This window comes from Podarcis filfolensis (assembly GCF_964270895.1).
Source record: "Podarcis filfolensis genome assembly, chromosome: Z".
Lineage (NCBI taxonomy): Eukaryota > Metazoa > Chordata > Lepidosauria > Squamata > Lacertidae > Podarcis > Podarcis filfolensis.
Genome location: NC_139617.1, coordinates 37,956,216 through 37,972,212, shown reverse-complemented (window position 1 = coordinate 37,972,212; position 15,997 = coordinate 37,956,216). Strand labels below are relative to the sequence as shown.

The 15,997-nt window shown below is 46.4% G+C and overlaps 1 protein-coding gene across 4 annotated transcripts in view; it reads right to left on the bottom strand.

Moving 5' to 3' along the window:
• SCAI (suppressor of cancer cell invasion) overlaps nucleotides 1-9,717 on the bottom strand; it is an 81,080-nt gene extending 71,363 nt beyond the window's left edge. Inside the window, exons 1-2 of one of the 4 annotated variants that reach the window (XM_083596978.1) lie at nucleotides 9,490-9,636; nucleotides 7,065-7,109 (exon numbers count right to left, since the gene is read on the bottom strand). In XM_083596978.1, the coding sequence (XP_083453104.1) occupies nucleotides 7,065-7,109; nucleotides 9,490-9,536 (92 nt within the window). In that variant the 5' untranslated portion in view covers nucleotides 9,537-9,636. Of the gene's footprint in view, nucleotides 1-7,064; nucleotides 7,110-9,489 lie in introns of all 4 variants that reach the window. The other 3 variants (XM_083596979.1, XM_083596980.1, XM_083596981.1) reach the window with 3 other exon arrangements.
• Nucleotides 9,718-15,997: the final 6,280 nt, after the last annotated feature.

The following is a 15,997-nucleotide window of genomic DNA, read 5'->3' as shown; positions in this document are numbered from 1 at the left end:
CCAGCACTAACCCTCTCTCTGTGAAAGCATGGGGAATGGTTGTTGTTGTTTTTTTAAACCACAGGTTGATTTACAAGCTGTAGGGCTGCCAGTTTAAAGAAGAGTTTGCAGCTTAGTGATAGATCATCTGCTTGTCATGCAAAAGGAAATAGGTTCAATCCTGACATATCCAGTTAGAGCTTGGAGAGATCCCAGTTTTAAATCTTTTGAGAGCCACTGCCAGTCAGTGTAGACTGCTGAGCTAGATAGACCAAAGATCTGACTCTGTGTAAGGCAGCTTCCAGCGTTCCTGTTTAATTCAGCCTCTGTATTCAGAACCATGAGAAGTAGAATCTTGATTTATTTTTAAATGAAATGCAGCAACAGAGCACATGATTTGCACACAGAAGATCATAGATTCAATCCCTGGTATCTCAGGGTATGGCTAGGAGAGAACCCCGTCTGACACCCTGGAGAGCTAATGACAGTTAAGTGTAGACAATACTGAACTATATGGACTTACGGTTTATTACATTATACAGTGGTACCTCGGGTTAAGTACTTTATTCGTTCTGGAGGTCTGTTCTTAACCTGAAACTGTTCTTAACCTGAAGCACCACTTTAGCTAATGGGGCCTTTTGCTGCTGCCATGCCGCCGGAGCACGATTTCTGTTCTCATCCTGAAGCAAAGTTCTTAACCCGAGGTACTATTTCCGGGTTAGAGGAGTCTGTAACCTGAAGCGTATGTAACCCGAAGCATGTGCAACCCAAGGTACCACTGTAAAGGCAGCTTCCTTTGTTGTCATGTGTCAGATAAGTTGGTTCTACAGGGCCAGATATAATGAGCTGGCTACCCTTCTCACAATGGATGAAGACTATCATGGGTGAAAACTATCTGGGACAGTTCTAGAGTAGAGAGAGCCCAGGCAAAGTACCCAGTGGTGGACCCCTCCTGCCTGAGCCACAGATCAGCAACATCTGGAGGGCCAAAGGTTCCCCACACCTGGTATACACCTTAGACTGAATTCTAATCTACACTCAGCAGAACAAGTAAAAATATATAGCTGCAGTCAACAGCTGCAGGGAGGTCAGGCAGGCCCAAACTCAGAATGAACTGAGGCTTGCAAGGCAGATTAAAAATAACTAAGTTTCTTTGGCTATGTTCAAAGCAAGAGGAAGAGCAAGCAAGTAGTAGGTCCTCTGTGTGGGAAGATGGAGAAATGCTATTGGGTGACAGAGAGAAGGTGGAACTGCTCAATACCTACTTTACCCCTGTCTTCACTCAAAAGGAAAGCAGTGCCCAACCTGGTGATAACAGAATAAATGATGTAAAAAGGGAGCTGCAGCCCAAGCAAGAAAAAGAGGTGGTAAGGGAACACCCAGCTACTTTCAAAGAATTCAAAACTCTAGGACCTGATGGTCTGCACCCAAGGGTACTAAAGGAGCTTGCAGATGTAATATCAGAGCCTCTGTTTATAATCTTTGAGAATTTTTGGAGAACAGGGAAGGTTCCTGTAGCCTGGGGGCAAGCAAATATTGTCCCCATCTTCAAAAAGGAGAGAAAAGACGACTCAGGTAACTACCAACTATGAGATTGACATTGATACCAGGAAAGGTCCTAGAACAGATAATTCAAGAGTTGGTCTTTGAGCTTTTAGAAAAGGATGCTGTGATTACGAAAACCCAGCATGGGTTTCTCAAAAACAAGTCATCCCACACAAATCTCATTTCTCTTTTTGATGGAGTTACATGCTTGGTGGATCAGGGGAATTCTGTGGACATAGTGTATCTTGACTTTATTAAGGCTTTTGACAGAGTCCCATATACTCTTGCAAAGAAGCTGGTAAAATGAGGGTTAGACGAGGTAACTGTTAGGTGGATTTGTAGCTGGTTGTCTGACCAAACCCAATGAGTGCTCCCTAATGGTTCCTCGTCATCCTGGAAAGAAGTGTCAAGTGGGGTGTCACAGCCTAGTGGCAGTGAAGGCAGCAAAGAAGGCATATATTGCTGCCTCCATTGCACCCTCATTATGTAATCCGGCAGAGTTTTTCCAGGTTGTACAGGGCCTTTTGTCTGGAGCACAATCTAGTCCTGTTGTGATGGATTAGTTTTAGTTGGTAAGGCTTGAGGAGGTAGACAAGGTGCCTTCTCTGCAGTGGTTCCTCGTCTGTGGAATGGTCTCCCAAGCAAAGTTCGCCTGGCGCCTTCATTATACGCCTTTAGGCGCCATTGTTGTTCAACATCTTTATAAATGACTGGGAATTGAGGTGGTGCTCATCAAATGACAACAAACTGGGAGGGGTAGTGCCCCAGAAGACAGAATCAAGATTCAAAATGGTTTTAACAGATTGGAGAACTAGGCCCAAAGTAACAAAATAAATTTCATTAGAGACAAATGTAAGGTTCTATACAGTGGTACCTCGCAAGACGAATGCCTCGTAAGACGAAAAACTCGCAAGACGAAAGAGTTTTTCGTTTTTTGAGTTGCTTCGCAAGACGAATTTCCCTATGGGCTTGCTTCGCAAGACGAAAACGTCTTGCGAGTTTGTTTCCTTTTTCTTAAAACCGTTAATACCCAGGGAATCCGCGCTTCACAAGACGAAAAATTCGCAAGACGAAAAAACTTGCAGAACGAATTAATTTCGTCTTGCGAGGTACCACTGTACTTAGGCAGGAAGAACCAGATGCACAAATATACAATGGGGGACACCTGGCTTACACTGTTCGAAATTAACTAGTCGCCAGTCATTTTGCGACTCAAGAGAGCCATCTAGCAACCAAATTGAGATTTGCTGTCACCTTGTTTGCCAGTGAAATAAATCTCCCCTGCAGGAGAGCAACTGAGCTTTCCCATGCTACTCCCCTGAAGACTTTTGATGTGCTAAAGAGTCTCCAATGTGGCACTGTTTGCATAAGTAAACAAACAACCTGCAAAGCTCTCTTGGGGGTAGGGAGCAGGAGGGGAGATTTAAATCCTAAGCAGGAGACAAAGCAAACTCCCATACAGCCCACCCACCCCCACTGCTCCCTCTATCTCTTTTTGCTTTTGTTCCACTGTTAATGAGGCACCAGGTTTCAGCTTACTTTATTTGACAATAAGTTTACTTTGTTTGTTTGTTTGTGGACATTTCTTTCTTGTTTACATAATGAGGTGCTGGAAGGCTCCTTTGGAGAGGTTTGGGACCTCCTTTCTTCCCCCAATATTTAGTAGAAATATTATTGCATTTTAAAACTTAACACATTTAAACCCACTTAGTAAGTCTGACATCTCGTTGTCCCATTGGCTGGGACAAGAAAACACTCTTGAGAGGACATGGGTACCCACCAAGGGAGAGGGGGAGGAAGGTGCTTACATTAATCTTTTAATGTTTTAAGAGATTCTCAGATTCTGGATATTAAAAGGAAGGCCTGCAAAATGCACTAACGTTTACACAGTTAGTTTGCCACAGTAAATGTAGCATCCCAGGTACCCAGAACCTTTCATGTAACAGAATTTTGAAGGCTCAGGTATACAGGAAGTCCTGCAAAAAAAAAAAAGTATATACAAAAGTTATCTTGTGAATGGAGATTACTGCTCAAAAATAATGAATCCCAATCCCATTTGCTTGGATCTATTTCAGTGTAAAAATGGTTAGGATTGTGCTGTTAGGCCTGTTCTTCTAAGAAGTTTGGTTATAACAGGCATATTTAACTGTGACTGCAGTACTTGCTGAAGCTGTGACACATATTGAGCGTGCGCTCTCTCTCTCTCTCACACACACACAAGTATTTATAAATACTTACGGTTAGCCACTATTGCTGAGGCTGAGCCCCATTTATGTTTGTGGTGTCAAATTAAGAACTGCTATTAAAAATGTGTTATTAACAGCCTGTCACTGATATGAATTGTGTATTGGTTCATGTGTATCAGGGAATTGCCATCGGAGCCAAAGACGGAGGGAAGGCTCCAGAGGGATGCCGGAGAAGGTCCCAGTAGGGAGAGAGGCAGCCCATCTGCTGGGGAAGGAAATCAGCGTAGCAACAGTGGAGAAGGGGGGCAGATGGGGGAATTGGCGAGGGGGCTCCAGGACTCCTCGCCGGAGACCAGCGGGGAGAGCACGGGTCCTCTGCTGCCCACACCCTCCCTGCGCAGAAGACTTCCGCGCAGGGAGAGTAGGAGGAGACTTGGCGTCAAAGAACTTCTTTGCTGGAAGAAGTTCAAGAAACGCCCACTGACGGATTCTGCCAGCGATTGAGGCAGCCACGGGAGAGAGGCTGTCCAGACAGAAAGGGTTCACCCAGGTAACCTAGCCAGGAGTGGCGACAACTTACGCACGAGCAACCCCTAGAACCATTACAATGTGCTTCAAAAAAATAAATAGAAAGTGCTGCTGCAATTGGGGGGGAGGAAGTAGCCATTCTGCTTTTACCCCTGTAACCCAAGTTCCAGGAGCCATTTGGCTCCTAGCTTTTCTATCTCAGTTTCTAACACTGCTGGCTTACTAGTACTACATGTGAATCAGATCTAGAGGTCTTAATGGACCACAAGCTTAAGTCAACAGTGTAATGCAGCAGCAAAAAATACTAATGCTATTCTAGACTGCATCAACAGAAGTATAGTGTCCAGATCAAGTGATAATACCACTCTATTCTGCTTTGGTCAGCCCAACCAGATGATCAAGGGTCTGGAAAGAAAGCCTTATGAGGAATGGTTGAAAGAATTGGTAAATTTAGCCTGAATAAAAGGAGACTGAGGGGAGATATGATAACCATCTTCAAATATCTTAAGGGTTGTCACATGGAAGAGGGAACAAGCTTGTTTTATCCAGCTCCAAAGGGTAGGACATGAATCAATGGCTTCAAGAAGTTACAAGTTACAAGAAAAAAGATTCCGATTAAACATCAGGAAGAACTTTATGACAGTAAAAGCTGACTGACAATGGAACAGACTCCCTCAGGAGATGGTGGACTCTCCTTCCTTAGAGGTTTTTAAACAGTGGTTGTATGGCCATCTGTCAGGGACGCTTTAGTTGAGATTCCTGCAATGCAGGGGGTTGGACTAGATGACCCTTCGGGTCCCTTCCAACTCTACAATTCTATAACTATTGCTGTACCATTGAGATTTTCCACACCACCAACATCCTATAATGCACTGCAGGTGAGCTACATGGCCAGAGGTTCAGGATTATGATCTTAGGCTGTACAAAAGCTCAATTAGTTGCACATCAGGCAATATACAAATTTCAGAATGGGAAACCTGACCAGGTACAGAAAAACAGAGGCCAGTGTCTTAGGAAAACTCCAGAACACAGACCTGCCTGCATTCTCATGTAATTCACTGGGCAATCTGTTTTTTCACAACAGAATTCACAAGATGGCCTCTTGGAGTTCTGCTTGGGCCACATGTAAATGGGCCCAAACCTCAAAACTATAAATTGCACCTGCAAAACTACAGGAAGTTCATCTCAGTTCTTGGAGCACCAGCACAGCACAGCTCCCAATAGTCATAATCTTAACAATTTTGCCCAAAGAGAATTTTCAACCTGACAGTGCTGGAAAACTGCTAGTAACGTTACACAGCAAACTCTTGAAAGAAAATAAGATGCAGAAACCCGAGCCACTTGTAGAATTAATAATGCCATCAAGCAGAGGTGGGTGAAGGAGCCAGAGAAGGAGAGTGGCAGCTAGGAATCCATGCAAAACATCTGCTTAATAATAAAACCTTCAAAAAGCATCTACTGCATTTCCCCCCACCCCATTGCTGCCTCCTCCTCCAGAGGAGTCACAGTGTGTGCTCCTCTCTCTCTCTCTCTCTCTCTCTCTCTCTCTCTCTCTCTCTCTCTCACACACACACACACACACACCTGCAAACCCTTCGGGATTCCCTTTGCTTTCTACACCTTTGTGGATACACAGAGAGAGCATCCTGCTCAAATGGCGGTGGGGTGGGAGGGAACACAAACCTGCTACCTAAAGCTCTTCAGCTATGGCAGAGCACTCCAGGAATGCAAGGCAAGGTCTCCTGACAAATAGCAGAGACTAGGGGGGAGGGGGGTTGCAAACTTCTCAAGCCTTTCCACAGCATACACTGCCCAACAGACTTTCCTACCACAGTTCACAACAGCATGCATCACACACAATTTTTTCAGGTAATATTTTTCAGCCATTGCCCACAGCTGCCTCTCTTCTTCTTTTGCAAAGCAATCCAGACACCAACAAAAAGGGCAAGTCTGTGAGTGCAGCCAGCCAGCAGACCAGCGCTCAGCAGAGAGCTCACATAGGAAGTGTTGATTCACATGCATGCATGCAAGGAGCTGATGTCATTTCAGTAACTGGGGTGGAAGGTATATTTTTCCAGCAGTAGGTAAGGGGAGGGGGGGAAGGAGACTCCAGAACAACACTCAAGAGTCTTACATGCCAGAGGCTGTTTACAACACGTATTTTAAAAGGGGGGGGGCAGATAAAACCTGTGGAATAAGCCCAATGCTACACACCAGGGAGTGATGCTTTGGTACAGAAATTAAAACCCTAGACTGAAGAATGGGAAGCCAACAGGAAGTGCAGCCAATATGACTGCAGTGTACATTTCCAGACAAGGCTCTTCTAAGTCAAAGAGAGATGCAGAAATGAGTGTACATAAACACTAAGAAACACACTCCCTTGAGTGTTTTTTGGGGGGGAGGGGGGAAGCATACATCCAAGAAGATGGATTGTCCCCTCTTAAGAGATTCCTCCTCAAGATTTGAGGGGTGAGGCAATTAATTACCTTCTTGTAACTAGCACTAAGTAAAATCTCTCTCTGCAGTTACAACCCCGTTTAGAATTAAGAGCCAGTCAAGGGGTACAGTTCCATCTTTATCTTCTCCAGGGCAACGGCAACAGGAAAATAAACAGAATCTGTTCACCTATCAGTTCAATTTTTCAAACCAATCCCAAACATATTTTCTGTGCCCCTCCTCCCCCACCACCACCACCACACACACAAACACACACACAAACACAGGCACTACTACAGTAACAGGGAAAGCAAGATCAATAGAGGCTACTGAATCTGTCAGCACTAAATTGGGGAAGGGTCTGGAGGAAAGAGATGCCCATCCTCTTACCTGCTTTTGCGTCTGCGATGGGGCTTCTCTGCCAGGCCTGTGGTTCTGGAGCGGGGGCAGGGAGAGAGAGAAGGCAGTGACAGAGGGCTGCGGGGACAAACAAGGACAGGACGACAACCCCACTCCACCCAAGACGAGCACACATCAACAGCCACCTCCACAATCACAGCTTACACACTTGCCTGCGTTTGACAGAACATTACATTCAAAGACATCTTAAGCACTGGAGAGCAATGGGGATCAATGGGTGCAAAGCAAAAGGCTTCTCTCCTTAGGAGATCTTACAACTCCCACATGAGACAGGTGTTACCCTTATTTGGAGTCTTTTCTTCCCTATACACACAGAAGCAAAGAACAGATCACTTACACCTTTCCTAGCCCACAAGAACATTGCCCCTATTTTGTAGTGACTTTGCTCCAGGTGGCACTGGGTAACAGTCATGCCACCCCCTCTTGAGGACTCCAAGCTCTTTACCCATCAGTGCCCACACCTATTCATAGGTCACTTCACCTTGCACCCAGTGCAACAATATCCCTCCACTCAATATATGTCACACACCTTTGACCCAAAGATGAGCTGTTCCTTGGCCAATGAGACTGACACCTAAAGCAGTATCCTCCACAGCTTGGCATCCATCCTACACCTATTCAAGGTCAATGACAGCCCACCAACCATACCTATGACCCAAATCTTTCTCTTGACCATCACCTTACCAACACCACCAGCATCCACATGAAGCCTGTATCTTCAATGGTCCCATCCCAAGCCTCCTGTTCCCACAACATCCTACAAAGCAAACTGTCTATATCCTCTGCACCCCAAATTCAGGATAATTCATTGCATAAATTCCACCTGTCACATACAGTGCACCTACAAGCAACACCCCAAACATTAAACTCTCAATCCAAATCCCTCACAGTACAGTTATTCCAACACCTCAAACACCTCTGCCCCCAACTTCCAACCCCACTCCCCCATATCCAGAGTTCTCATACCACAAATCTCTGAACTAACCACATCGACCCACTCCCCCATACCTTTCTACCCCAACCCCCTAACTCTTCCCAGCACCCTCATGCTTCTCTAATTCCCAGTATTACACAACCCAAACAAACCTCCAAGGCAGCCTCAACCCCTTAAAAATGTACTTCCCTTTCAATTCGGTCTCTACTCACCCTTTATATCCCAAATCCATAAAACAACTCTAACCCTTCTGGTGCCTTCTCCCACTTCCTACCCTTGGCTCCTCAACCCCCAATTCTCTCTAGGCTCCAACCCATCACTTCTCTACCAACATCCCTTCATACCCCAAACCCTTCCTAATTCTGCAGACAGACTCCAAATGTGAGGGCCATATTCTCTCATAAGCCACCCTTTGGGGCAATGTTCCTGTTATGCCTGGGGCCATAGGAAAAAGTGGAATGCAATCATCAACCTACCACACTCTTTTACTTCTAACTCGCACACAACCCCCCTCAAAGGAACCTCATCACCCCAAGTCATGCTCCCCCAAGTCATGCACCTCAACCCACATTTTTCCAGACATCCCATAACTCAGCCCCTCAAGGTGAAGGCCTCTCTCATTGCCCCTATCCTTCACTCCTTTACCCCTGTTCATGCCTAAGCCAAGCCCCTCCAGCATATAAACCCTCAGCACAGCCCGCAAACCAACTCAACCCCTAATTCACACATCCCAAGACAGCCCTTAATCCATCCAATAGCTCTTCGCCCCTCACGCATCTCATACCCCAAAACTCACTATACGCCTTTTGCCCCAACCCCCCCATCTCAGCCTTCAATTGCCATTCACTCTATAGACCCCAAGCTTTTGGTAACCCTGGACCCCTCCCCATGCCCCCCATGTTAGCATACAATCCCCTAACATAGTCCACAGCCCATGATAATGTTCCACTCCTTACTCTCACGTATCTAACCCCCTCCCACTAGGCAACACCCCTCAAATCAGATGACCCTCCCATACCCCCAAAGCCCTCCCCATACCCACAATACCCCTCCCCATGCCCACTCTCTCCTCCAGCCGCCTCATGCCCAACTCCGGCGCCCCAGTCCCTGCCCAGACGACTCCCAGTCCATCCATGCTCACCCTTCTCATGCCTCGGACCCCTCGCCATCTCCCTTTCTCAGCCCCCCAACTTCCACACGCCCTGCGCCCCACAAGCTCCCAGCAGACCCTCAAGGCATCGGGAAGCCCTTTCCCCCCCAAAAAAACCCGCACCACCCTTTCCCCTCCTCAGCCCCACCACGTCCACACGACCTAGACGCCCCCAATGCACCAGAAATCCCACTGCCCCTCACCATCGCCCCCATCTTACACACGCCAAAAAAAAACCTCGCTGGAAGGGACGCTTCTCACAACCAACCCCACACCCGCTCCACCTTCGGCCCCTCCCACGCGTCGCTTACCTGGAGGCCGGGCCGGTGCGGGGCTGGCGAGCCGCCCCTCTCACCATCCGCGCTCCCGAGCGAGGATGGAGCTGCGGCAGCGGCGGCAGCAGCGGCGGCGGCGGAGGCTGCTCGCTCCCTCCCTCCCTCGCTCGCTCGCTCTCGGCTGGAAGGGAGCGATGCCTCCACCTCAGCCTAACCTGGGCACGGCCTCGCTCGGCCCGCCCCCGCCGCGCCACTCCGGCGCCCTCATTGGCCTCGCGGCCCAGGAGGAAACGTCCGATTGGCTGGGCTCGCCGCCGCTCTCGCCTCTGAGTCTCCAGGCACTCGCCCTCAGAAGGCAGAAGCGGGAGGGGGGACGGGGGGTGAGGGGTGTCACAGAGCGCCATCTTGAGGGCAAAGCGAGGCGTTGCTCCGAAAGGAGAGGCAGATTTAACGTACCCTTCTAATCTGTTTTAACGGGTGGTTTTTTTCCCCTTTCAATTTTGATATCTAACTTTTGATATTTTAAAAAGTTGTTGTAACCCGCCCTGGGACAAGCTGGTGAAGGGCGGGTAATAAATGTATATGATGGAGGTGGTGGTGGTGATCATTCCTGCGAACAGCAGGGAGGAATGGCTGAGTGGGATGGATTTGGGATTTTCCATATACAGTATAATCTGATATCTTTATAATCATGATATGCTAATATAGTGAACTCAGTTATCCCAAGTGTGAGTCCATTTGCAGCCGAAAAGTAACTACCATGCACAAGAACAGGCTTGGGGGGGGGGCCTCAAATTTTGCAGAAGAATAAAAAAGTATCTGGGGGTTGGGGGGGTAGAGGAACCCCCAAACAGCACAAAGAGGTGTGAGTATGCTCAGTGGCAGATAACGCTGAGGCATGCACACGTTGGTGGGGGGAAGAAAACCAAGGGGAAGTTGAATGGAGTATCCTGGACCCCTTAGCCAACCCAGATTAAAACCACTGGAAGAAGTAAGGAGCCAAGTTACTGACCGGCTACAGTATCACCAATTACATGATATGTTTAAATTAGATAAGAAAAATTGTTTTTTGAACCAAAGCTCCTCAATCTGAAAAAGAGCTATTGACGAACATGGAAAAATTATTGTCCAAAATGTATAAACTAATATTGTTGTTTAGTCGTGTCCAACTCTTCGTGACCCCATGGACCAGAGCACGCCAGGCACTCCTGTCTTCCACCGCCTCCCACAGTTTGGTCAAACTCATGTTGGTAGCCTCGAGAACACTCTCCAACCATCTCATCCTCTGTCGTCCCCTTCTCCTTGTGCCCTCCATCTTTCCCAGCATCAGGGTCTTTTCCAGGGAGTCTTCTCTTCTCATGAGGTGGCCAAAGTATTGGAGCCTCAGCTTCACAATCTGTCCTTCCAGTGAGCACTCAGGGCTGATTTCCTTAAGAATGGAGAGGTTTGATCTTCTTGCAGTCCATGGGACTCTCAAGAGTCTCCTCCAGCACCATAAATCAAAAGCATCGATTCTTCTGCGATCAGCCTTCTTTATGGTCCAGCTCTCACTTCCATACATCACTACTGGGAAAACCATGGCTTTAACAACTATTATTGTAATGGGAAATAAAAGATGAGCTGGTTAAAGTGTCGAAGACCCACTGGGCAGTGGATATAGGATATAATATAGACTTAAACCTCTGGGAGAAACTTTGGAAGAATGATCTGAAATTTACTGCATGCCACACACTGAAAAAGAATTATATGAAAATTATCCATAGATGGTATTTAACTCTGAGTAGAATGGCTAAGGTGTATTATGTGGAATCGGACTTATGTTGGAAATGCAAAGAAGTAGAAGGAACTTTCTCCCACATGTGGTAGACATGCAAAAAAGTTAAAGTGTATTGGGAAATGATATATAATGAGATGAAAAAAATGTTTAACACCCCCCCCCCCAAACCAGAGGCATTTCTGTTAGGAATTGTTCAGACAGCTGTTCCCAGGAGTCAGAAGAACTTATGGTAATTCATGTATGCTACAACAGCAGCTCAGAATTTGTTAGCCCAAAATTGGAAAGTGAGAGAGGTCCCTAGTAAGGAAGATTGGCAACTTAAGATAATAGAATATGCAGAATCAGCAGATCTAACAAGTAGAACTAGAGAACAAGAAGAACAGGTATTTAAAGAGGAGTATAAAAATTTTGTCAAGTATATTGAAAATAATTGTGCACAGTTAAAAACGCTGGCAGTATTAAAGTAATTCAACAGTATAAATATTTTGAACTGATGTAAGATAGGAAAACTAAATTAGAAGGATATATTTAAATGTGCAGGAATGGTGGATAAGTTAAATTAATCTTGGAAGGTGTGGGAAGTCAATGAACCCATGGTATAATAAAATATGTTTAATTTGAAATGTAAAATTTGAAAAATTAATAAACATTATTATAAATAAATAAATTCATAATGCATCTCCATGTCCAGAAGATTGTCCCCTTCCAAACATTAAGTAAGAGGGAAACAGAGAAAGAAAAAAACTAGGAACAGAGGAATGTAGAAAAAAATCCTTATATTGAGTCAGTCAAGCCATTGGTTCGTTTAGCTTAGTTTAGTGGTTAAAAGGTAAAGGACCCCTGACAGTTAAGTCCAGTCACGGACGACTCTGGGGTTGCGGCGCTCATCTTGCTTTACTGGCTGAGGGAACTGACATTTGTCCGCAGACAGTTTTTCCGAGTCATGTGGCCTGCATGACTAAGCTGCTTCTGGCGAAACCAGAGCAGTGCCCAGAAACGCCATTTACCTTCACTTTGATGTGCTTTCGAACTGCTAGGTTGACAGGAGCTGGGACCGAGCAACAGGAACTCACCCCGTCGCGGGGATTCCGATTGGCAAGCCCAAGAACCTCAGTGGTTTTGACTACAGCGCCACCCGCATCCATAGTTTAGTGTTTAGACACAGCCATTCTCAAACTTGGATTCCTATGTTGTTGAACTACAGCTCCCATCATTCCCAGCCAGCATGGCCAGGGATGATGGGAGTTGTCATTCAAGAACATTCAGGGACCCAAGGTTGAGAAAGCCTGGGTTAAAGGATTGGACTAGGACCTTGGAGATGAAATCCCCACCTGGCCAATATGAAGCTCACTGGGTAACCACTGGCCAGTCATCAACTCTTAGCCAAACCTACATCACAGGGTTGTTGTGAGCATATTTTAGAGAGTGGGAGAGCCATGTATACACCTGGAGCTTCTTGAAGGAAAGGTGAGCTATAAATAAATAAATAAACAATACATGTCCCTTACCCTGACTGGCAGCAGCTGTCCAGGGTTTCAGACAGGTTTATCTCCTAACCCTAACTGCAGATGCCAGGCATGATGATGATTCATTCAATTTCTTACCCTTGCTTCACCAAAAGGTCCCAGAGCAAGTTACAGCAATTGAAAAATACAATAATTAAAACTGTTGAAAACAAATCAGTCACCAGAATTTAACCTGGAATCATCCGCATGCAAAGCTGATGCTGTATAGTCAAGCTGCAGCCCTTCCTCTAAAGTAGCTGTTTGTCCTGCTGTACAGAGGGTAGTCCTCTATTTGAAAGACTGGCAAGGAACAGTTCTCTATTTTTCCAGGCTGTCCAGTGCAAGTCCAGTTTAAAGGATCATAAGAAAGGAAAGCAGTATTGGTCTTTGTTTTAAAATTTTTGGGTACACACACGGCAGACACACCACAGAAAACCAATCCTTCACCCTTCAAATTTAATAAATATTCATTGAAGAAAATTACACATTATTTTAGCACACAGAACAATCCCAAAAGCCATCTTGGCTTTTCAAATTACCGTACTCTAAATATTTCCTATGAAGAAGGAGATATCTTGGAGAAACCTTTCCCAGTACACTAGTTATTTTCACTTAAGAATCCTTCAAATCCTGTCTTAAAGGCATATTTGTGTATGAACAGGGTGGGCTTGTGACCTGGATTCAAGAACTAAAGTATTTACAGTCACAAAAGAATGCCCAGGCTGCCCAGGCATAGCTGTCAAAGTTTCCCATTTTTAAGGGAAATTCCCTTATTCCGAATAGGATTCCTCGCAAGAAAAAGGAAAAGTTGACAGCTATGTGCCCAGGTAATGCAATCAGCAAAACATTATCAGGTATCCTGGCAGCCAGGAGAGAAGCCGCACTCAAATTTCTGTTGCGGACTGCCTCCTGTGATGTATGTCCCTTGGGGAGTTGGGCAGCAAAAGCCACCCCCCCCATTTTCCTACAACACCTTGGTTACCCATTGACAGTGAGCACTAGCAGTGTTGCATTAATGCAGTCTAGAGATGCAGCCTCAGTGCAACATCTTGTGTGCATCCATGCCACAGTGTTGTCCGCATCATAATGATCTTGCATTTCTATATTGTAAAGAGCCCTGAGATCCTTTGATGAAGTGTGGAATATAAATCTAACGAATAAAATGATAAATAAATGACATGATGTAATCCACAAGGATTGGGCTGTGAGAAAGCTCATGTTGTCTTCCTGTTAGAATCCTTAACGCTAAGCAAATTTGCTCAAGCAGAGGTGGGATTTGTTTATTATTAAATTTCTAGACAGCCTGCCATGCAAGGATCACAGGGCAGTTTACAATATAAAAACACAAAAATACATAATGTTACAGATTTGGGGGTAGCAGGCTGTTCTTATGTTCTTAAGGTCACATTCCAGCCAGGCCAAATAACTCAATGAGGCTGGTGAGAGGTACAGCCTGGTGAGAGCTGTGCTTTGAGTAGGGTGTGTGGTCTGAGAGGCCTGAGGAGCAGAGAGAGAGGCCCAGAGGACTGCATTTCCCCACTCCATGCCTGAGGTCCCGTCCCCCCGCATACCCATGTAAAGAGTAATGTTCAGGAGAACTCAATTCCAATGAAACAACACACACAGCATCAGACTGCACATTGCCATTTTAGATGTTCCTGCTAAGTATATCATAACCGATCCATGACAAATTCCCAAGGAGACAACGATCCCGAGATGCATGTCAACAGTTGCTAGTTGAAAAATGCTAAATCTTGATTTCTGAAGATAATGTTCATGATTGCATTGTGTCATCGTGTGTTTTGTTTGTTTGTTTGTTTGTTTGTTTTGAGACCATCTCCAGAAGAGTAGCAGTACTGTAAAAGGTAAAGGGATCCCTGACCATTAGGTCCAGTCGTGGCCGACTCTGGGGTTGCGGTGCTCATCTCGCTTTATTGGCCGAGGGAGCCGGCATACAGCTTCCGGGTCATGTGGCCAGCATGACTACGCCGCTTCTGGCGAACTAGAGCAGTGCACAGAAACACTGTTTACCTTCCCGCCAGAGCGGTACCTCTTTATCTACTTGTACTTTGACGTGCTTTCGAATTGCTAGGTTGGCAGGAGCAGGGACCGAGCAATGGGAGCTCACCAAATAACAGGGCCTTCTAGTACCTTGGAGCTCAGGATGAAGAACCTAGCTGCCAATGAGGTAAGGTGAAGCACCTGCCTCAGACAGCAGAAGAGCAAGAGGTGGAGTCCTGCTTGCTCCACCACTTCTGCCACTGCCAGAATGCCCCCCCTCTCATGGGTGAGACCAAGGCGTTCTGGTGCACAGCATTGCCACTTGTCACACACCCCTTGCCACCACGGGGCAGAGAAGATGAACAGCAACACCTTGAGGAGCGCCCTTGTTCTCCCTGAGCTGAGTGAGAGGGGGAGATGGCATTCCAGTGGCATTGGAAGGGGTGGCAGCAGCAGTGGGGGACAGGGAGCGGCATATTCCCGTTTCACCACAGATAGCGAAATGGGATGGGCCACCCCTGTCAGGATGGAACGCCTGTGAAGAAGTGGAGTGCAATACACAGAAGCTTACAACAGCTTTCCCCAAACAGGTGCCCTCCAGAGGTGTTGGACTACAACTCCCATCAGCGTGTTTGGAGTTGTAGTCCAAAACTTCTGGATGCAGCCCTACACATATATTTTCAGAAGCTTCATTGAGTTCAATGGGCCTTACTCCCTGGAAAGTATGATATCCAAGCCCAGTTTTTTAAGGTGCCACAACACTATTTGGTAGCAGCCCAAGTACCTGCTTGCCTGGGAGTAAACTCTATTCATCTCACTGGGACTTAGGTAGAGGTAAAGGGACCCCTGACCATTAGGTCCAGTCGTGGCCAACTCTGGGGTAGCGACGCTCATCTCACTTTACTGGCCGAGGGAGCCGGCATACAGCTTCCGGGTAATGTGGCCAGCATGACTAAGCCGCTTCTGGCGAACCAGAGCAGCGCACGGAAGCACCGTTTACCTTCCCGCTGGAGCGGTACCTATTTATCTACTTGTACTTTGATGTGCTTTCGAACTGCTATGTTGGCAGGAACAGGGACCGAGCAACGGGAGCACACCCCATCGCGGGGATTTGAACCGCCAACCTTCTGATCGGCAAATCCTACGCTCTGTGGTTTAACCCACAGTGCCACCAGGATTGCACTAGTTTCTCTTTCTCTTTTTTGTGAGTAGCCTTGAGCATTTTCATGGAATTGGTATATAAATACCAATACCAGTTGGT